At 64.5% G+C, this 21,421-nt stretch overlaps 1 protein-coding gene across 1 annotated transcript in view; it reads left to right on the top strand.

Moving 5' to 3' along the window:
• The window catches only part of PKD1 (polycystin 1, transient receptor potential channel interacting), a gene marked incomplete at both ends in the record, with an annotated part of 37,176 nt that extends 15,756 nt beyond the window's left edge, over nucleotides 1-21,420 (top strand). Inside the window, 31 exons of the mRNA XM_044915253.1 lie at nucleotides 893-1,113; nucleotides 1,497-1,612; nucleotides 2,026-2,152; nucleotides 2,477-2,724; nucleotides 3,090-3,845; nucleotides 4,525-4,656; nucleotides 4,842-5,017; nucleotides 5,216-5,349; nucleotides 5,918-9,534; nucleotides 9,696-9,845; nucleotides 11,188-11,331; nucleotides 11,495-11,774; nucleotides 11,862-12,075; nucleotides 12,158-12,329; nucleotides 12,665-12,817; nucleotides 13,491-13,635; nucleotides 13,743-14,366; nucleotides 14,672-14,828; nucleotides 15,097-15,349; nucleotides 15,430-15,625; nucleotides 16,727-16,897; nucleotides 16,977-17,120; nucleotides 17,211-17,421; nucleotides 17,509-17,635; nucleotides 18,447-18,563; nucleotides 18,657-18,706; nucleotides 18,953-19,137; nucleotides 19,248-19,341; nucleotides 20,816-20,934; nucleotides 21,014-21,216; nucleotides 21,295-21,420. Of these exons, the coding sequence (XP_044771188.1) occupies nucleotides 893-1,113; nucleotides 1,497-1,612; nucleotides 2,026-2,152; nucleotides 2,477-2,724; nucleotides 3,090-3,845; nucleotides 4,525-4,656; nucleotides 4,842-5,017; nucleotides 5,216-5,349; nucleotides 5,918-9,534; nucleotides 9,696-9,845; nucleotides 11,188-11,331; nucleotides 11,495-11,774; nucleotides 11,862-12,075; nucleotides 12,158-12,329; nucleotides 12,665-12,817; nucleotides 13,491-13,635; nucleotides 13,743-14,366; nucleotides 14,672-14,828; nucleotides 15,097-15,349; nucleotides 15,430-15,625; nucleotides 16,727-16,897; nucleotides 16,977-17,120; nucleotides 17,211-17,421; nucleotides 17,509-17,635; nucleotides 18,447-18,563; nucleotides 18,657-18,706; nucleotides 18,953-19,137; nucleotides 19,248-19,341; nucleotides 20,816-20,934; nucleotides 21,014-21,216; nucleotides 21,295-21,420 (9,562 nt within the window). The remainder of the gene's footprint in view (nucleotides 1-892; nucleotides 1,114-1,496; nucleotides 1,613-2,025; nucleotides 2,153-2,476; nucleotides 2,725-3,089; nucleotides 3,846-4,524; nucleotides 4,657-4,841; nucleotides 5,018-5,215; nucleotides 5,350-5,917; nucleotides 9,535-9,695; nucleotides 9,846-11,187; nucleotides 11,332-11,494; nucleotides 11,775-11,861; nucleotides 12,076-12,157; nucleotides 12,330-12,664; nucleotides 12,818-13,490; nucleotides 13,636-13,742; nucleotides 14,367-14,671; nucleotides 14,829-15,096; nucleotides 15,350-15,429; nucleotides 15,626-16,726; nucleotides 16,898-16,976; nucleotides 17,121-17,210; nucleotides 17,422-17,508; nucleotides 17,636-18,446; nucleotides 18,564-18,656; nucleotides 18,707-18,952; nucleotides 19,138-19,247; nucleotides 19,342-20,815; nucleotides 20,935-21,013; nucleotides 21,217-21,294) is intronic.
• Between the last annotated feature and the right edge of the window lies 1 nt (nucleotide 21,421).

Raw genomic sequence — 21,421 nt, 5'->3', positions numbered from 1 at the left:
TGACCATGGAGGCCACCCTCGACCCCCCAGGCCCGAGAGGAAATGTGCTTCCCTGTAGCCAGCACCAGCCCTCCCCCCAGCCATCAGCGCTTGCTGTGGCCAGAGGCCAGATGCCCATTTCTCCCTGCGTCCCTGTGTGGGAGGGGGGCCGACCAGACTGTGGATCATACCCTGGACATCCTCGGTGTCTGGAAGGGGAAATTGAGGCCCAGAATGGTCAAGGTCACCTGGTTAACTGGCAGTAGCCGGGCCCCAGTGCCTGTGCCGTCCATGTGTCTGGAAGCCCTCCCTCCAGAAGGGTCTTCCTAGCTTGGCAGAGCCGTGGGGAGTAGCCTGTTCGGGGGGCTGAGATGCATGTGTTTTGTTCCCCAAAACCTACACCCAGAGCTGCTTTTTTTTTTTTTTTAAGATTTTTTTTATCCATTTGAGAGAGGGAGGGAAAGAGAGAAGGGGAAGGGGGCAGAGGCAGGAGGAGAGGGAGAATCTCAAGCAGGCTCCCCGCTGAGCACAGAGCCCGACGCAGAGGGCTCGATCTCACAACCCTGAGATCATGACCTAAGCTGAAACCAAGAGTCGGCCACTCCGCACCCCGGGGGCCCCCACACCCTGTCACAGAATACACAGCCCTTGGCCAGATTGAAGCCTTCCCCTGCAAGGAGCCCTCAGCTGGGCCCCTGGCCCCTTAGGCATGGCTGCTATGTGGACACTGACATGGCCTTGCTTGCCAGGTCATCTCTCTGAGCCTCAATTTCCCCGTCTAGAGATGGGGACAGGGGCAAGGCCTCCCTGAGGGGCTGCCGTGAGGAGCAGGCTCCCGGAGAGAGGGCAGATGGAGGGGTGCCTGTTTTCGGGGAGCCCCTGAGTGCCCACTCTCCCCTCCGCCTGCCTGCAGGAGCCTGGATGTGTGGATCGGCTTCTCCTCTGTGGAGGGGGCGGAGGTAGGCCCCGCGGTGCGGGGTGAGGCGTTCAGCCTGGAGAGCTGCCAGAACTGGCTGCCCGGGGAGCCGCACCCTGCCACGGCTGAGCGCTGTGTGCGGCTCGGGCCTGCGGGGCAGTGCAACACGGACCTGTGCTCAGTGCCCCACAGCTACGTCTGCGAGCTGCGGCCTGGAGGTGCGCCGGGGCCCCTGGAGGCGCTGCAGGTCACCTTCTGTCCTGGACCAGGACCGCCGCCCCCCCCCCGCACCGTGCAGGGTCTCCTGGGTGCCCCAGGGGCTCCTCCTGTCCTGGCCAGGACAGCTGTCCCCCCCAAAATAGGCGCTCCTTCTGTCCTGGCCAGGACAGTCACAATCCTCATCCTAGGCTCATTCCTTAGCTGTTCAGTGTCCATTAGGTGTCACTGAGCACCTGTGGTTCCGAGCAGAGCCTGCACCCAACGAGACAGACACAGCTGGGGGGTAGCTATTTGAGGCTACTGCTGGGGGGGCTCAGTCCCAGGTCCGGCCCCGCCTCGGGCCCCTGACGCTCTCCTTGTCATTGCACACTTGCCATCCCAGGTCCTGTGTGGGACGCGGAGACCTTCCTCGTGGGAGCACCCAGTGGGGACCTGCAGGGACCCTTGAGCCCCCTGGCACAGCAGGAGGCCCTCTCGGCCCCCCAGGAGCTTGTTGAGGTAGGCTGACCCCAGGACCCTCCAGGACATAGTCTGGAGACTGAGCCTTAGTCTGGCTGCACTGTTCCTTCAAAAATAAGCTCTTTTTTTCTGGGCCTTCCTAATGTCCTGTGTGCCCAGTAAAGATGCCGTAGGAAACCCACCACCGTGTAGAGAGAAGCAGCGCCTCCTCCCAGTGTCTGAGAGCCCTGAATGCTCCTGAGCCTTCTCTCTGGATGTTTGTGGGCTTTTTCACAAAACAAGGTGGTGGTCCTGGTGCTCATAGGTGGTTTTGACCTGATTTCTCATCCTGAGTGACTGTCTTCCTCAGTGTGAAGCAAGCCCCGTCTGGTGGCTCCTTCCCCTCTGCGCTGGTAGGGCTGGGGCTGGCTGGGGGTCGGGGTCTGTGGAGCTGAGCAGCCCTGTCCCCCCAGGTGATGGTGTTCCCCAGCCTGGGCGTGAGCAGGGAAGCCTTCCTCACTGCAGCCGAGTTCAGCACCCAGGAGCTCCGCCGGCCTGCCCAGCTGCGGCTGCAGGTTTTCAGGCCCACAGCAGAAGCAGGTGGGACTCTGTCCTGGCTGGGGGGGGGGGGGGGTCTGTGCGGTCACAAGCACTGGTCCTTGGCCACTGGACAGGTCTCCAGCCTTGAGGTGGACAGAGTGGTGTCCACAGAGAAACCAACTCAGGCTTGGGATCTGCAGGACTGCCTGTGTGGGGCTCTCCTGGGTCAGTCAGCTGGCCCAGTGTTGGGGGGCGGGGAAGGGGGTAGAGGAGTGATGCTGGGGGCTGGGGTGCTGCCTGGCAAGGCCTCGTGTCATCGTGGGGGCGCCCCTGACTGTGGCTTGATAGCGGGCCAGGGCCCCGACACCCCTCTTCTCATTTCAGGGGCCCCAGGAAGCAGCAGGGAACCTGAGAGCAGGTCCCCGGAGAGCACGACTGAGTCAGTCCCTGCGTGCACCCCAGAGGGACGCTGGTGCCCCCGAGCTAGTCTCCACCTGCCACTGGATGACCCCTGCCACCCCCGGGCCTGTGCCAACGGGTCCACGTCCGGGCCGGGACCCCCCGGGGCCTCCTGTGCACTGTGGAAGGAGCTCCTCTTCTCCCTGCCACCGGGCCCTCCCGCCCAGTACTCAGTATGTGTCACCGGCCTGGTGTCATCCGCTTCCCGCTCAGCTACCCGCCCACACACACGGCGCACCCTGCCCCTGCCCTGCACTAGCCTTTCCGCTCGTTTTGGCTGCAGTGTCCCTCAGAGGTCCCGCCCTGTCCGGGACCCGCCCTGCCTGCATCCTTGCTCTGTGCTCTGTGCACAGCCCTGTCCCAGAGCCTGTCCTGTCTGTCCCTGCCCTGCGTGCCTGGGGGGCCCCTATGAGGCCTGGCGTAGTGCGCATGAGTCCGGGTTACCCCGGGTGGACCCTGCCCAGCTGCTCCCTTGCAGCCCCCCGACCAGGGTGGTGCACCGTGAGGACCTGATGCAGCCTGCCTTCGTCTCCCGTAGGTCACCTTCCGTGGCCAGGACAGCCCCCTGCTCCCCGGTGACCTCATTGCCTTGCAGCATGACGCTGGCCCGGGCGCCCTTCTGCGCTGCCCGCCGGCCCTGGGCGCCCCTGGCGCCAAGGCCCCATACTTCTCCACCACTGCCGCGGCCTGGCTGGCCCACCTGCCCGCCCAGCTGGAGGCAGCCCCAGCTGGCCCGGCCTGCGCCTTGCGGCTGCTCGCCACCACAGAGCGCCTCACCCCCCTGCTGGGCCTGCGACCCAACCCGGGGCTGCAGCGGCCGGGGCGTTATGAGGTGCGGGCCATGGTGCGCAACAGCGTGTGCACCCACAACCTGTCCTGCAGCTTCGATGTGCTCTCGCCAGTGGCCGGGCTACAGGTGGCCCGTCCCACGCCCCAGGACGGCCGCCTCTATGTGCCCACCAACGGCTCAGCTTTGGTGCTGCGCGCGGACTCCGGCACCAATGCCACAGCCACAGCCCACTGGCCCGGGGGCAATGTGAGCGCGCCCTTCGAAGCCGCCTGCCCTGCCGCAGTCGCTGCCCTGGTGCCCGACTGCGCCCTCGAGGCCAACTCCACCCTGTTCTCTGTGCTGCTGCTGCCTGGGCTGAGTGAGGGTGAGCACACCGTCGAGGTCGTGGTGGAGAACGGCGCCGGCCAGGCCAGCCTCAGCCTGCGGGTGAAGGCCGAGGAGCCTATCCGTGGCCTTCGTGCCACTCCCAGCCCTGAAGCCCGCGTGCTGCAGGGAGTCCTGGTGGTAAGTGGGGCCGGCCGGCCCGCCCCGAGCCCCCCTGAGACGAGGGGCCCGTGCTGAGAGCAGCCCCTCCCCGGCGAGGGGGAGCTTGGCCTCGGGACAGCGGGCTCCGTGGCCGGTTTTGGGCAGCTTCTGCTGGGTACTTTCTGAGGGTCTGGTGCCAGGCGGCCTGCTGCTGTCCCTGTCCCGGGCTGTCTCCCCACACTGGGCAGCCACCAGCTCCGTGGCCTTCACAAAGCGGCTGTGAGAAGGGTCGTTTCTGACCCCTACCGCTTATGCAGTCATGTGCCTCAACTTCCCCTGGTCACACCCATTCTGTCGGCTGACGGGGGTGAACCTCCAAAACCACAGGGCCCTTTGAGACTCACTTGCTATCCCAGGCGGCCTGTGCAGGAACCTGGGGACAGGCTGTAGGGAGGTTCAGAGATGGTGGGCTCTTTCCATTGCTGGTACCAGGTCAGTGTCCAGATAGGAAAAGTGAGGGGCTGAGAGGTCGGAGCGCATGTCAGTCCAAGCTCAGTCCCACACCCTGCGGCCCCTCCAGCCTCCCCCTCCCCAGTGGTGTCTTGAAGTCAGCCCAGGAAGCCCCACTGGGAGGCGTGTCCGGGTAGGGGGACATGGGCTTAGGGCAGAATTGGCCACCAAAGCCCTGGGGCCGGCCGACACTGTGCCCTTCCGGCAGAGGTACAGCCCCGTGGTGGAGGCCGGCTCGGACGTGGTCTTCCGCTGGACCATTGATGACAAGCAGTCCCTGACCTTCCACAACGTGGTCTTCAACGTCATCTACCAGAGCGCCGCGGTCTTCAAGCTCTCGGTGGGTGGGGGGACCAGTGGGGGCAGGGGCGGGCCAGGGCGTGCGGCGCTCACCTTTGCCTTCTGTTCTGCTTTGCTCCCGAGGACCCCTTGGCTGGCTGTGGGTGAGTGCGGGGGAGGGCTCTGTGCTGCCTCGCGGCCTGCGCCCCACCCGCGGCAGCCCACGTACGCTCCCTGTCTCTGTAGCTGACGGCCTCCAACCACGTGAGCAACGTCACCGTGAACTACAATGTTACTGTGGAGCGGATGCACAGGATGAGGGGCCTTTGGGTGTCTGCGGTGCCTCCCGTGCTGCCCCCCAATGCCACCCTGGCCTTGGCCGCCCACGTGCTGGTGGACTCGGCTGTGGAGGTGGCCTTTCTGTAAGTGCGCCTGGCCTGGTGGGCAGCAGGGCGGGCCGCGCCCGGGTCGGGCTGGTGCCAGGCTCTCCCGCCAGCCTCCGCCTCCTCACCTGCCGGGAGGCGCCGGGTGCCTGGGACCCTGGGAGTGGGGAGGGGCTGCAGCTGGGCCAATGTGCACCCACCCCCAGCCTGCTCATGGCCCTCCTGCTGCCCTGGCAGGTGGACCTTTGGGGACGGTGACCAGGTGATCGGCCAGTTCAAGCCTCCGTACAATGAGTCCTTCCAGGTCCCAGACCCCACGGTGGCCCAGGTGCTGGTGGAGCACAATGCCACCCACAGCTATGCCATCCCAGGTGAGGGCTGGGGCCCACTGACCTGCTGTGGGGACAGTCCCCTCTGTCTCGTCTGGGTTGAGGGCCTGGGGTCCTAAATAGGGTGAAGGAGGGATGTCTGGGGTGAGGGGTGGACTGGGCTGCTGAGCCCCATGATTCAAGTCTCCTGGCCAGAAACTGGACCTCCCTCGGCCACTATTCAGACCCTTTTTGGGGGAAGAAAGGGGTTACCTTTTATTTTTAAAGTCTGAGAAGCCTCACACGCAGAATAGAGAGTAAACCTCGGGCCGCCCCCCCCAACTTCTGCCTGTCAGTGGCACTCGCTGTTAACTCAGAGAGGGTCTGCTCCTCCTCCCATTCCTGCCTAAGCCCCGTGTCTCACCCGGTGCTGATGGCACCCCGCGCACACCTCATTGCGAACGCCCCCAGGGCAGGGTCCAGGGACTTTCTCCCTTTACATTTTGCCCGAGGCCCTGTTCTGTCATCCCGAGGGGCCCCGGTGCGCAGCAACATGGGGTTCGGTAGTGACTTTGCCAAGCTGGTGGTGGTGGTGGCCCTGGCCTCGTCCTTACTCGGGCCTGTTCCCCAGGTGAGTACAACCTGACCCTGCTGGTGTCCAACACCTTCGAGAACCTGACGCAGCGAGTGCCCGTGAGTGTGCGCGCCACCTTACCTGCCGTGGCCGTGGCCGTGGGAAGCCGTGTCCTGTTGGCTGGCCAGTCTGTCACCTTCTCCCCACACCCACTGCCCTCACCTGGGGGCATCCTGTACACGTGGGACTTCGGGGATGGCTCCCCGACTGTGACGCGGCCCCAGCCGGAGGTCAACCACACGTACGCCTCAAGGGGCATGTACCGTGTCCATCTGGAGGTCAACAACACGGTGAGCAGTGTGGCAGCCTGCCTCAGCATCCGCGTCTTTGAGGAGCTTCGGGGCCTGAGCGTGAGCCTGAGCCCGGCTGTGGAGCAGGGCGCACCTGTTACGGTCAGGGCCACACTGGAGTCAGGAGACAATGTCACGTGGACTTTCGACATGGGGGACGGCACGGTGCTCATGGGCCCCGAGGCCACAGTGGAGCATGTGTACCTCCGGGCCCAGAACTGCACGGTGAATGTGGGAGTGTCCAGCCCCGCGGGCCACCTGGCCCTGAGCCGGCCCGTGCACGTCTTCGTCCTGGAGGTGCTATGGATTGAGCCGGCGGCCTGCATCGCCACGCAGCCCCACGCCCGGTTCACAGCCCACGTCACCGGGGACCCGGCCCACTATGTCTTCGACTGGACGTTTGGGGACGGCTCATCCAACACGACCATCGCGGGGGACCCAACAGTGGTACACAATTTCACACGGAGCGGGACGTTCCCCTTGGCACTGGTCCTGTCAAGCCGCGTGAACAAGGCCCATTACTTCACCAGTGTGTGCGTGGAGCCTGAGGTGGGCAACGTGACCCTGTGGCCCGAGAGGCAGTCTGTGCGGCTCGGGGAGGAGGCCCGTCTGGTGGCTCGTGCCTGGCCCCCGTTCCTCTACCGGTATACCTGGGACTCTGGCACTGAGGACGCTGCCCGTGTCGGGGGCCCCGAGGCCACATTCACCTACGCGGACCCAGGTTCCTACCTCGTGACGGTTGCTGTGTCCAACAACATCTCAGCTGCCAACGACTCTGCCCTCGTGGAGGTGCAGGAGCCCGTGGAGCTCATGGGCATCCGGGTCAACAGCTCTGGCGTGCTGGAGCTACGGCGGCCCTATCTGTTCTGTGCCGTGGGCCACGGGAGGCCCGCCACCTACCTGTGGGAACTGGGGGATGGCAGGCGCCTCGAGGGCCCCATGGTCACCCATGCCTACAACAGCACGGGCCACTTCGCCGTCAGGGTGAGCGCATGGAATGAGGTGAGCCGTGCAGAGGCGTGGCTGAACGTCACGGTGCAGCAGTGCGTGCGGGGCCTCGGCGTCAACGCCAGCCGCACGGTGGTGCCCCTCAACGGCAGCGTGAGTTTCTCCACGTCCCTGGAGGCCGGCAGCGACGTGCGTTACTCCTGGGTGCTGTGTGACCGCTGCACGCCCATCCCCGGGGGCCCCACCATCTCCTACACCTTCCGCTCGGTGGGCACCTTCACCATCATCGTTACCGCCGAGAATGGGGTGGGCGCCGCGCAGGACAGCATCTTCGTCTACGTCCTGGAGCACATCGAGGGGCTGCAGGTGGTGGGGGGCGGAGGCGGCTGCTGCTTTCCCACCAACCACACGCTGCAGCTGCAGGCTGTGGTCCGGGATGGCACTAACATCTCCTACAGCTGGGCCGCCCAGCGGGATGGCGGCCCGGCCCTGACTGGCAGTGGCAAAACCTTCTCGCTCACCGTGCTCGAGGCCGGCACCTACCACATCCAGCTGCGGGCTGCCAACATGCTGGGCAGTGCCTTGGCCAACCGCACCATGGACTTTGTGGAGCCCGTGGGCTGGCTGGCTGCAGCCGCCTCCCCAAACCCGGCCTCGGTCAATGCCAGCATCACCCTCTCTGCTGAGCTGGCTGGTGGCAGTGGCATCATTTATATTTGGTCCCTGGAGGGAGGACAGAGCTGGGAGACCCGAGAGCCATCCACCACCTACGCCTTCCCCAGCCCCGGCCTGTACCTGGTCACGGTCACGGCTGAGAACCAGCTGGGCTCAGCCAATGCCACCCTCGAGGTGGCTGTGCAGGTGCCCGTCAGCGGCCTCAGCATCAGGGCCGGTGACCTGGACTGCAGCTTTGTGGCCGCTGGCTCCTCTGTGCCCTTCTGGGGACAGCTGGACTCAGGCACCAACGTGAGCTGGTGCTGGACGGTGCCAGGTGGCAGTAGGCACGGCCAGCACATTGCCATGGTCTTCCGTGACCCCGGCACCTTCTCCGTTCGGCTTAACGCTTCCAACGCTGTCAGCTGGGTCATGGCCACCCACGAGCTCATGGTGGAGGAGCCCATCATGGGCCTGGTGCTGTGGGCCGACAGCAAGGTGGCGGAGCCCGGGCAGCTGGTCCACTTTCAGATCGTGCTGGCTGCTGGCTCCGCCGTGCGCTTCCATCTGCAGGTCAGCGGGGCCGTCATGGAGGCCCTGCCCGGTCCCCACTTCTCCCGCAGCTTCCCCCGGATCGGGGACTACGTGGTGAGCGTTCAGGCTGAGAACCATGTGAGCCGGGCCCAGGCTCAGGTGCGCGTCTTAGTGCTAGAGGCCGTGGGTGGGCTCCAGGTGCCCAACTGCTGTGAGCCGGGCATCCCCACGGGCACGGAGAGGAACTTCACAGCCCGGGTGCAGCGGGGGTCCCGTGTGGCCTACGCGTGGTACTTCTCCTTGCAAAAGGTCCAGGGGGACTCGCTGGTCATCCTGTCGGGCCGTGACGTCACCTACACCCCCGTGGCTGCGGGGCTGCTGGAAATCCACGTGCGTGCCTTCAACGAGCTGGGCGGGGTGAACCTCACGCTTGTGATGGAGGTCCAGGACACCATCCAGCACGTAGTGCTGCGCAGCGGCCGCTGCTTTACCAACCGCTCGGCCCGGTTCGAGGCCGCCACGAGCCCTACCCCCCGGCGTGTGGCCTATCGCTGGGACTTTGGGGATGAGGCCCCAGTGGAGGACACGGAGGAGCCCTGGGCTGAACACTCCTATCTGCGGCCCGGGGACTACCGCATGGAGGTGAATGCCTCCAACCTGGTGAGCTTCTTCGTGGCGCAGGCCACGGTCACCGTCCACGTGCTGGCCTGCAGGGAGCCCGAGGTGGATGTGGCCCTGCCCCCGCAGCTGCTGATGCGGCGCTCCCAACGCAACTACCTGGAGGCCCACGTCAATCTGCGCGACTGTGTCACCTACCAGACCGAGTACCACTGGCAGGTGTACCGGGCCGCCAGCTGCCAGCGGCCTGGGCGCATGGCCCCCGTGGCCCTGCCCAGTGTGGATGTGAGCCGGCCCCAGCTGGTGGTGCCGCGGCTGGCACTGCCTGTGGGCCACTACTGCTTTGTGTTCATGGTGTCATTTGGGGACACACCACTGGCACGGAGCATCCAAGCCAACGTGACAGTGGTGCCTGAGCGCCTGGTGCCCATCATCGAGGGCGGCTCGTACCGTGTGTGGTCAGACACTCAGGATCTGGTGCTAGATGGCAGCAAATCCTACGATCCCAACCTGGAGGATGGCGACCAGACGCCACTCAGCTTCCACTGGGCCTGTGTGGCCTCGACACAGGTCAGGTGCACTGCGGGGCATGGGTGTCTCCTGCCCCCCCCCGCCCCCTCGGTCATTCGTGCTGAGTCTAGCATAGGGAGCGGGCTCTCCCAGCTGTGCCGTGAGCCAGGCTCTGCTTTGAAGCCATCCAGGGTCTCACGCCCTCTCCCCTGTGGCTACAGAGTGAGACCGGTGGGTGTACCCTGACCTTCGGACCCCGGGGGAGCAGCGTGGTCACCGTCCCTCGGGAGCGCCTGCAAGCCGGCGTGGAGTACACCTTCAACCTGACCGTGTGGAAGGCAGGCCGGAAGGAGGAAGCCACGAACCAGACGGTGGGTGCTGCTGGCCTGGTCCTTAGCCCAGCAAGGCAGAGCCCGGGCCTCCAGGTTGGACACAGCTGCTGGGGAGGGCTGAGGTACAGGGCCGTCTGCCCCTAGGTAGCGCCGAACACTGAGGGTTTCCTATGTTGTGGTGCTTCTGGGTGGAAGCTGCTGGTTCTCCTTAGGAGTTGTTACTTTTTTTTTTTTTTTTAAAGATTTTTATTTATTTATTTGAGAGAGAGAACGAGATAGAGTATGAGAGGGGGGAGGGTCAGAGGGAGAAGCAGACTCCCTGCTGAGCAGGGAGCCCGATGTGGGACTCGATTCCGGGACTCCAGGATCATTACCTGAGCCAAAGGCAGTCGCTTAACCAACTGAGCCACCCAGGCGCCCGGGACTCCAGGATCATTACCTGAGCCAAAGGCAGTCGCTTAACCAACTGAGCCACCCAGGCGCCCAGGAGTTACTACTTTTGATACAGTTTCTCTTTAACAAAACATCCCGCTTCAACACTGTTTCCTTCCAAACGTGGCCGTGGCACTCCAGATCTTTGAGGGGCCCCAGGTGCCGTGACGATACAGGTCCCCTTCCCAGAGCATGGGTGTTCTCGTTACTGAACAGGAGGGGCCTGATCTCACCCCTGTGTGTGCATGTGCTCAACATTCCCCTCCCCTGGATCCTCCAGGCAGGTCAGGACCACAGAGCGGGTGACCCCAGGGCAACTACTCCTGCTGCCTTTGGGTGAGGTGTGCTGATGGGAGCCGGTGTGCTAGGCTCTGCTGGTGCCCAGCACGGGGTTGTCTGTCCCCAGCATCAGGCTCTTCCAGCCGGCCTGTCCAGAGGGGCTGTCCGGCAAGGTGGGAGCTTAGAGCAGGGCCTGGATTGGCTGAGGTGGGCCCCGTCCCACGGCGGCAGGGACCTCAGGGCTGTGCTGTGCACAGCTGCTCTCTCCCCACACAGGCATTCACCCGTCCGTTCTGTGTGTGGGTGAGCACCTAAGGGCCTCGTGTGTGCTGGGCCCACACTGGGCCTTGGGGGCTACAGAAAAGAAACCCAGTGTGGACTCTGTTCTTTTGGGTGTCCACCACCATCCCGCAGACTGGAGACACAAAACCAGTTGAACGTAGTGGGTGAGGGCTGAGCCCACAGTGCCTTGGGCAGCTGGACCTTAGGCTAACGAGCTGGCTGGGCTCAGAGGAGCTTTCCCAACTAGAATGGCACCAAGGCAGAGGCCAGAGGCCCAGCTCCCCCATGAGCCGCGGCCCCACTGCACTGTGCAGACTCAGGTCTGGGCCCCAGGAGCGGAGGGCCTGGCTCAGGTCATGGCTTCCCTGTGATCCCACCCTGTCCCCAGGTGTTGATTCGCAGGGGCCGGGTACCCATCGTGTCCTTGGAGTGTGTGTCTTGCAAGGCGCAGGCGGTGTACGCAGTAAGCCGCAGTTCCTACGTGTACCTGGAGGGTCGCTGTGACAACTGCAGCAGGGGCTCCAAGCGGGGGGTGAGCGAGCTTGCGGGGTGGGTGGTGGTAGGGGGGCGCGCTCGGGGAGGGAGAGGGCGGGGCCTCGGGGAGAGGACCAAGTGAGGGGCGGGGCCCCGGGAGAGGACGGGGCGGGGCGCAGCCGCTCCGCCCCTCAGCGCTGGCTCTGCATGTCGACCCGCAGCGCTGGGCCGCGCGCACTTTCAGCAACCAGACGCTGGTGCTGGACGAGACGACCACATCAACGGGCAGCTCGGGCATGCGGCTGGTGCTGCGGCGCGGCGTGCTGCGGGACGGCGAGGGTTACACGTTCACCCTCACGGTGCTGGGCCGCTCCGGTGAGGAGGAGGGTTGCGCCTCCATCCGCCTCTCTGCCAACCGGCCCCCGCGTGGGGGCTCCTGCCGCCTCTTCCCGCTGGACGCCGTGCGCGCTCTCACCACCAAGGTGCATTTCGAGTGCACAGGTGAGCGCGGCTGCGGATGGTGGGGAGGCACGGCGTATGGGCCGCAGGGACTCTGGGGGCACGGCTGACACTGTGGGGGCCCTGCAGGCTGGCAGGACGCGGAAGATGCAAGCGCCCCCCTGGTATACGCCTTGCTGCTGCGGCGCTGTCGGCAGGGTCACTGCGAGGAGTTCTGCGTCTATAGGGGCAGCCTCTCCTCCTATGGAGCCGTGCTGCCGCCCGGGTTTGCACCCCACTTCCAGGTGGGCCTGGCCGTGGTCGTGCAGGACCAGCTGGGTGCGGCTGTGGTCGCCCTCAACAGGTGAGCCTGGGCAGGGAGGTCAGGGCGGGTGGCAGGTGGGAGTGGGGACTGCCACTCGTTCACCGGGGGCCTTTGCACACAGTTCTCTGGCCATCACCCTGCCAGAGCCTCCTGGCGACCCCCCAGGAGGCCCCTCGGACCTCATGACCTGGCTACATAGCCTCACGGAGAGCATGCTGCCCAGGCTACTGAGACAGGCTGACCCCCAGCACGTCATCGAGTACTCGCTGGCCCTCATCACTGTGCTCAATGAGGCCGGCACGGGGGTGAGGACTCCCCTTCTCTCGTCTGTCCTCAGCGGGAGGGTGGAGCCAGGCCAGTCCCCGAGGTCTTGCGAATGATCAGTCCCCTGGTGCGTCTCCTTGAAATAACCTCTGTTCTCTACTGTCCCCACCTGTGGGTTCCCCCACCTCCATGCCCACCCCCTGTAAGGAGTCTTGGGAAAGCCCCCTTTTGCTCCTTAGGAAACAGGGCTTGAGCCACCACCCGAGTTTCGTGGTGGCTGAGACGGCCTGCATGGCACCTGCCATCACCGCTGGTGGGGCCGCCTGTTGCCCACTCAGGGCTCCCCTGTGCTTGCTGCCCGCAGTCCGAGCCTGCTGTGGCTGCAGCAGCAGAGTTGGACGCCAGGCGGCAGCTGCAAGCCCAGATACGCAAGAACGTCACAGAGACCCTGGTCTCCCTGCGGGTCAACACCGTGGATGACATCCAGCAGATTGCGGCGGCGCTGGCCCAGTGCACGGTACGGGGGAGCTCAGGCCCCTTGGCAGACCCTGTGCTGGCCTGTCTCCCCAGTCACGTGCCGGTCCTTGGCTGTTCTAGTGTGTGAGCCATGGGGGCCTCTGTCCCTCCGGCGACCGTGCATGGTGGTCCAGGGCACAAGGAGCAGCCTAGCTGTAGGGAGGGCAGACGGAAGAGGCTGTTCCTGTGCCGTTCTGCTCCAGCCCCTGGTTGCACGTGACCTGGCTTCTGCAGCTCTGAGAGCTACCACCATCGTCATCCAGGATTCGGGGACTGGACTGGGCAGGGCTGAGTCCACTTTCAATAGGGGTGGGAAATTGCTGCAGAGCCTTCAGCAGAGAAGGATGCAGAGAATCTTTCCAGGGAGGTGGGGAGCCCTGTGACACATGGTTCCTGTGGCCATGTATGTGGCTTGGGGTGGGACGCAGGGTGGCATTCTGCTGAACCTCGTCTGTGGGTGGGGAGAAGCCACAGAAGAGTTTTCTGTAGGGAGGTATGTGGGTGGAACTTCCAGCTGCAAGATGGAGGGGCTTGGGGAAAGGCCATGGCCACAGTGGGTGCCCAGCAGCATGGCCAGTGTGCTGGAGCCGAGCTTGGGCTGAGCGGCCAGAGGGGGAGTTGCCCTGTTCAGCCGGGCCGGAGCAGGGCAGAACACGGTCCCGGCCTCCCTGCAGGTGTCCAGCAGGGAGCTGGTGTGCGGCTCCTGCCTGAAGAAGACGCTGCACAAGCTTGAGGGCATGATGCGCATCCTGCAGGCCGAGACTGCCGCCGGCACCGGGACGCCCACGGGCATCGCCGACAGCATCCTCAACATCACAGGTATGGGCGAGGGCTGGGCAGGTGTGTGTGGTGCCCCCTCCCCACCGCCAGCCTCCTCCTGCTTCTCCCCCACAAGTGACCCCCCGCAACCCCTCCTGCTCCCACAGGTGACCTCATCCACTTGGCCAGTGCCGACGTGCAGGGCCCACAGCCCTCAGAGCTGGGCGCAGAGCCGCCCACGCTCATGGTGGCGTCCAGGGCCTATCACCTCTCCTCGGCCCTCATGTGCATCCTCATGCGCTCCCGCGTCCTCAATGAGGAGCCCCTGACGCTGGCGGGCGAGGAGATCGTGGCCCAGGGCAAGCGCTCGGACCCGCTGAGCCTGCTTTGCCAGGGTAACGCCTCGGTTCCCGGCTGCCACTTCTCTATCCCCACGGCCTTCAGCGGGGCCTTGTCCAACCTCAGTGACGTGGTGCAGCTCATGTTCCTGGTCGACTCCAACCCCTTCCCCTTCGGCTACATCAGCAACTACACAGTCTCCACCAAGGTGGCCTCCATGGCCTTCCAGACGCAGGCCGGGGCTCAGATCCCCATCGGGCAGCTGGCCTCGGAGCGCGCCATCACTGTGAAAGTGCCCAACAGCTCAGACCAGGCCGCCCGGGGCCGCCCCCCCACCCCTGCCGGCTCCACCATCGTGCAGCCCCAGGCCTCGGTCAGCGTTGTGGTGACCCCTGAGAACAACAACCCCGCCGCCGGGCTGCATCTGCAGCTCACCTACACGCTGCTCAGTGGTGGGTGCCAGGGGCGGGGCGCTCGTGGCTGCTGCCTCCTCCCAGCCTTGGCCCGGCCTTTCTGGGGGCAGGGGGTGGGGTGAGCCAGTGTTTCTCATGGACTGCCCAACTCTGTGGCCTTCAGTAAAGCCTGCCTCCCGCTCCCCAGGCTGCTGGGGGCCTGGCCCGAGGGCGGTGAGGGATGAGGTCAGAGCAGGTGCCACGCCGGCATGGAGCGGGGAGGGCTCCGGAGGGCTCCCGCGGGTGTCACCCACAGTGCGGGAATGGCCCAGGGCTTCCGTCCGACCCTGTGTTTGTGTTGCTAGAGCGCTACTTGCCCGAGGAGCCTGAGCCCTACCTGGCTGTGTACTTGCACTCGGCGCCCTGGCCGAACGAGCACAACTGCTCGGCCAGCAGGAGGATCAGCCTGGAGCAGATGATGGGTGACGACCACAGGCCCTACACCTTCTTCATCGCCCCGGGGTGAGGACATGCCCTGCCACAGAGGCCCCATTGGTGGGGTGGGGCTGGTCCCTGAGGGCAGGGTGAACGTGGTCTGATCCGTGCGTGCCAAGGTCCTGTGTGCTCCCCACGGGAACAGCTATGGCGGCAGGAGGACCGGGATGTGGGCTGCCCTGGCGACACGTGGTGGGGGTGGCTCGGCCAAGAGGCCGGGGGCCAGAACATCGCTGTCACTCAGAGCCTGGGGCTGGGCAGAGTCTGGCTGTGACGCTCCCCCAACTTCTCCCAGGACCAGAGACCTAGGCGGGACTTACTACCTGAACCTGACCAGCCACTTCCACTGGTCAGCGCTGGAGGTGACCGTGGGCCTCTACACGTCCCTGTGCCAGTACTTCAGTGAGAAGGAGATGATGTGGAGGACGGAGGGGCTCGTGCCTTTGGAGGAGACCTCCCCCAGCCAGGCCGTCTGCCTTACCCGCCACCTCACAGCCTTCGGGGCCAGCCTCTTTGTGCCCCCCAGCCACATCCACTTCATCTTCCCAGTGAGTGGCACCACGTTCCTTCGTCCTGAGGAGGTGGGGCGTGGGCTGTGCCTCCGGGCCTGAAGGCTCTGTCTCCCCAGGACCCGGCCCCAGGCACGAACTACATCGTTCTGCTGACATGTTCCGTGTGCCTGGTGACCTATGCGGTCATGGCCGTGATCCTGCGTAAGCTGGACCAGCTGGACGTCAGCCGGGTCCGCGTCATCCCTTTCTGCGGGAAGGCGGGCCGCTTCAAGTACGAGATCCTGGTCAAGACCGGCTGGGGCCGAGGCTCAGGTGAGGGAGGGGCTGCCTCGTCCAGGCCCCCGGGCCGCCCCTGCTTGCTCTCTCTGGCCACTGTCCCTTGTAGATGACAGAAGAGGGCTTGGTTTACCCACTGCTCTGTGTGTAGGAGCTCGTCAGGCCTCTCGGGGCCCTCCGGCCGCATAGGGCACCCGGGTGTGGGGCCTGCCCGCCTGAGCGAGCAGATGGTCAGTGTGGGTGGCATAAGCCGTTACTGGGAAGACGGTACCCGTAGCGAGCGAGGACAGATGACTTGGATGTTAGACTCACTGGAAACCAAAGCGCTTGGTTTCTTTCTTTTTTTTTTTTTTAAAGATTTTATTTATTTATCTGACAGAGAGAGACACAGCGAGAGAGGGAACACAAGCGGGGGGAGTGGGAGAGGGAGAAGCAGGCTTCCCGCCGAGCAGGGAGCCCGATGCGGGGCTCGATCCCAGGACCCTGAGATCATGACCTGAGCTGGAGGCAGACGCTTAACGACTGAGCCACCCAGGCGCCCCGCGCTTGGTTTCTTGATGCAAAACTTGTCGTGCGGTCTGGATGGTGCTCCCCACGTGGCTGCAGGATTTCCCGTGCCCTGCCGCGCTGCCCCTCTGACCATTCTCTCCTGTGTGCCCCCTTTGTCCTCTCTCTCCTGACCGCTGTCCTTGTTTGCGTGGGAACGTTTGCAGTGAACCACCCTCAGTGTCGACGTGCCTGGTGACTTTTGATCGGAATTTCTCTCCCTGTGCTCCCACTTTTCACTTCCTTCCTGTGCTTTCACCCTTTGGAGGACCCAGTTCTGTAAAACGTTGCGCGCGTTTACTGCTGGAAGAGGAGCAGGGAACCGGCGGGTGCACGGGGACGGGCCGCCGGTCAGCGCTCTGGCCTGTCGTTCCCAGAGCAGACCGGAGAGCTCGAGGCCACTTTTGGGCCTCACTCAGTCACTTGGTTAAGCCGCTCGGATGCCGAGCACGTGCGCCGTGGGGGCCAAGTCTCTGGCGCGCTGAGGTAGCTGACGTGGGTCCGTGTGGAGCCAGGACTGCCTGCATGTGGTGGATGAAGGACGGCGTGCCCGGGCTCACGTGTCTGGTCTGCGTGTCCGCCCGCCCGCAGGTACCACGGCGCACGTGGGCATCATGCTGTACGGGGCGGAGGGCCGCAGTGGCCACCGGCACCTGGACGGGGACAGAGCCTTCCGCCGCAACAGCCTGGACGTGTTCCAGATCGCCACCCCGCACAGCCTGGGCAGCGTGCGCAAGATCCGCGTGTGGCACGACAACAAAGGTCTGTGGGGGTGCCTGTGGCCGCCCCGCCAGCACCCTGCCAGCGCCCTTCCACCTGATTCAGCACCCCCTTCCCTCAGGGCTCAGCCCCGCCTGGTTCCTGCAGCACGTCATTGTCAGGGACCTGCAGAACGCCCGCAGCACCTTCTTCCTGGTCAACGACTGGCTCTCGGTGGAGACCGAGGCCAACGGCGGCCTCGTGGAGAAGGACGTGCTGGCAGCAAGTAAGGGCCCTGCCCGTCCCCGCCGCAGCGGCCTGGAGGGGTGGCCCGGCGCCTGTGGCCTCCTGAAGCCCTCCCGTGCCCTCTGCCTAGGTGACTTGGCCCTGCGGCGGTTCCGGCGCCTCCTAGTGGCCGAGCTGCAGCGTGGCTTCTTTGACAAGCATATCTGGCTGTCCCTCTGGGACCGGCCGCCTCGGAGCCGCTTCACGCGCGTCCAGAGGGCCACCTGCTGCATCCTCCTCCTCTGCCTCTTCCTGGGCGCCAACGCTGTGTGGTACGGGGTCGTGGGAGATGCTGCCTACAGGTGGGTGCCGCGCTGTGAGTGTCCAGGTGGCCCCTCCCGCCCTCCAGCCTGACCCAGCCTGGGTTTCTTTTCTCTCCTGCCACGCAGCGCGGGGCCTGTGTCCGCTCTGATTCCACTGAGTGTTGACACAGTTGCCGTCGGCCTGGTGTCCAGTGTGGTTGTCTATCCTGTCTACTTGGTCATCCTGTTTCTCTTCCGGATGTCCCGGAGCAAGGTGGGCTGGGCACCGTGGAGCTCCTGGAGGGTGGAGTGTGGGCCTTACTTACCGCTTGTGCAGAGGGCTGTCCAGTGTGGCTGCCAGACAGGGAAAGTCAGTGAGGTCAGCAGTGCTGGCCAGTCTTTGGCTAGACTGACCCAAGAAAACAGAGTACTACAGATTGTCGAACTCACGCGCGACCCAAGGGGACCTTGCCACCGAGGCCATAGAAACCAGCAGGATGGATGGGGGTCCTGTGAACTGCTGTCCACCAGCCTGTCATACGACCGAGGTGAAACGGACAAGTTCCTGGGAGGACAAGCTCCCAGACCGACTCGGGAGGAAATCGCAAACCGGAGCCAACCTCTAGCAAGAGGCCAGCAGAGCCCTGTGAGACCTCGCACGCGCACAAGCCCAGATGGCCTCCCTGATGGGCCCGCCGCTGCCAAAGAATCCACAGCAGGCTTCGTGGACTGACTCATCCCAGCCCATGCGGCCAGAGCCACACGGGGCCTCACAAGACAAGGGAGGTACCAGCCGAACAACGGCGGCCTCCTCGGAGAGGACCGTCTGCTGTAGGCCAGGTGACCGGCGCAGTGACCGGCAGCTGCCTGGGGCTGCTTGTGTTCAGTTAACCTGGACTTCCTCAGGTGCACCAGCCACATTTCACGTGCTCTGTAGCAGCATGGGGCTCGTGGCTACCGTGTGGACAGTGCAGTTGCAGAACGTGTGTATCATTCTAGAACGTTCTCTAGCACAGCACCAGTCTAGGCTCTGCCTGCTTGGGAGGCAGAACTGCCTCCTGCTGACCGCCTGCTTCTTCCCGTAGGTGGCCGGGGGCCCGAGCTCCACCCCCGCAGGGCCGCAGGTACTGGACATCGACAGCTACCTGGACTCGTCTGTGCTGGACAGCTCCTTCCTCACCTTCCCGGGGCTGCACGTGGAGGCGAGTGTGCCCCCAGGGGCCCTCTGGGGGGGGGGGGCCTCCTGTCACCTCAGGCGGCCCAGAGTCTGAGGTATTCTCTGCACTTCCCAATAGGCCTTTGCTGGACAAATGAGAAGTGACTTATTTTCGGATGATTCTAAAAGGTAGGGGTCCATGAGAAGATGGGAGCCTTGGTGTAGGTCCGCCACCCCCGTGTGTGCCGTGTTACGGCCGTGTGGGCTGCGTGGGCTGTCGCGTGTCCTCGGCAGGTGCTTGCGGGCCCTGGGTGTTGCCACCCGCTATCTCAGCCGTGTTTGCTCGGAAGCCTCTTATGTCCGTGTGTGGTGGACTCGGGAGTATGTGCACACGTGGTCCCCTGGGCTCCCTCGTTTGACCTGTGTCCCCTGCAGCCTGGTGTGCTGGCCATCCAGCGAGGGCACGCTTCACTGGCCAGACTTGCTGAGTGACCCCTCCATCGTGGGCAACACCCTGCAGCGGCTGGCCCGGGGCCGCTTGGGCCGCACGCTGGGCCCAGAGGAGGACGGTCTCTCCCTGGTCAGCCCCTCCTCACCTGCCAAATACTTCTCGGCTTCAGGTGAACAGGGGTGGGGAGGAGTGGTATCCTCGTGTTCTCCCCAGGGAGGGTCTGAGGTTGGGGGTCGGAGGGGCCCATGCCCTCCCTGACGTGTTCCGCTCCTCCCGTAGATGAGGACCTGATTCGGCAGATCCTGGCTGAAGGGGCCAGCAGCCTGGCCCCCACCCAGGACACTCAAGTAGAAACGGATCTGCTCACTGGCCTGTGAGTGCCCGTCCTGGGGTTGGGAGGCAGTGGGGAGCCCAGGCTGAGAAGCCCTGTTCCCCTCCGGGGCCCAGCCTTGTACTGTGCTGGGTCCCCCACTGAGGGGTTGGGCGATGTGTGGAAAGGACCTCACGGGGTGGCCCCGGGCCAGTAACCGTTGGCCGCAGGCTACAGAAGAGAGTGGCGAGTGGAGAGCAGAGGTGGCCAGTGTGAGGCAGGGCCTGGCTGCAGGGAGGGGTCCCCGGCATGTTTTCTAAATAGCCTTTGTTTTTTTTGGTGGAAACTGTTTGGATTTTATATTTTTAAGACTTTCTCAATTTCTGGGCTGGATGGTTCATATAAAATTTATTTTTTTTTGTCTAGTATCTATTTTCTTGTTCCTTTTAACTCTCTTCATTTTCAAGCAACCAAAAATCACTGAGACATAAACTGTCCTAGAACACAGAGAAAAGGGGAAAGCGTCTCGAATCTTTTTACAAAAACAGATAACTGTGGTATGATTGTATTTTTATGAAGAAATTGCCAATCGACTCAAAATGTCTCTAATATGGGGAAATCCTGGGATAGTAGCTCTAAGCGGAGCAGACCCGGTACCTCCAGCCCAAGACCCTGCCTGCCCGTGTCACCGCGTGCAGGGCAGGACTCGGTCACTGGTGTTGGCTGGCTGTCCCAGAGGTGCCTGCATGGGCGAGAGCACCTCGTGTCCGCAGGAGATTCTCGAAGCCAGACGCACCGAGGGCAGCTCTGGGCCAGGTGGCTGCTAGCAGTGCGGGGCGAACGGTCAGGGCACAGCTGTGCAGAGACCACAGCAGGTGTGCACGCTTGCCCCCCAGGAGGCGCCTGTTGCACTCCTGCTTCACGTTCCCCCTGCCCCCCATCTGCCCTTGCAGCCCCCCCTGCTCTGGTGGAGCAGCTCTGAAGCCGGCAAGGTCCGCCGGGCATCCCCTGGTTCTGCAAAGCACGTGTACTATTGGCGTTTGAAAGACAAATAGGTCTCCTCATCCAAAAACGAATGGTCTTAGGTCACAGAGCTGCATCAGAGCATGGGAGGTTGAGGGCGAAGGTGGGAGGCGTGGGCAGTGCTCACTGGGAGGTTTCAGGCCGAGTTGGTGTGCTGGTGGGAAGAGCCGGCCAGGCCCGGGGCTTGGGGATGGCGCTGGAGGCCGCTGCAGCGGTGCGGCGAGGACTCCATCCACTGGTGGAGGAAGCGGGAGGTGAGGGGGAGCCAGGAAGGGAGGCTGACGCGGGTCTGCAGCGTGAGGAGCAGGGTGGGTGTTGCGGCCCCTCCTCAGAGTCCCCGGTGGGGGTCTGAGCCCCAGCACCAGGTCCACCCGGCTTGGGGCGGTGTCTTTCGTCTCTCCGCTGACCGTGGGGAGGGGCCTGCACAGCCGAAGAGGCTCAGGAGCTGGGACTGCCCGCCACCTCTCCTCTTGGCGCCAGGTGAGCAGGGCTACTCCCCTCTTCTGTGCCTCAGGTCCAGCGCCCCCGGAGAGAGGACAGAGACGCTGATGCTGCCAAGGCTGGGGGACAGGGGGCTGCCCAGCCCGGGTCTGACCTGGGAGCAGCCCCAGTCGGCAAAGCTCTCCAGCACAGGTGCGTTCTGGGGTCTCCAGGACGCCCCTAGGCGCCCCTTCCTGTGGGCTGCCTGTCACCGGTCTGTCTCCCTCCCCAGGGCTGGTGGACGGTCTGCGGAGGCGGCTGCTGCCGGCCTGGTGTGCGCCCCTGGCCCACGGACTCAGCCTGCTCTTGGTGGCTGCGACTGTGGGGGTCTCAGGCTGGGTGGGCGCCAGCTTCCCCCCTGGCGTGAGTGTGATGTGGCTCTTCTCAAGCAGCTCCAGCTTCCTGGCCTCCTTCTTTGGCTGGGAGCCTCTCAAGGTAAGTGGGATGTGGGGGCCCGGCTGCCAGGCTCTGGCACCTGCGGGCCCCTCTGATGCCCACCCACCCCTGACATAGGTCCTGCTGGAAGCCCTGTACTTCTCACTGGTGGCCAAGCGGCTCCATCCTGACGAGGATGACACCCTGGTAGAGAGCCCAGCCGTGACGCCTGTGAGCGAGCGTGTGCCCCGCGTGCGGCCCCCCC

Source organism: Neomonachus schauinslandi, chromosome 5 (genome assembly GCF_002201575.2).
Source record: "Neomonachus schauinslandi chromosome 5, ASM220157v2, whole genome shotgun sequence".
In the NCBI taxonomy this organism is placed as follows: domain Eukaryota; kingdom Metazoa; phylum Chordata; class Mammalia; order Carnivora; family Phocidae; genus Neomonachus; species Neomonachus schauinslandi.
The sequence above is the reverse complement of the archived record's forward strand: the minus strand, read 5'-3'. Positions and strand labels throughout refer to the sequence as shown.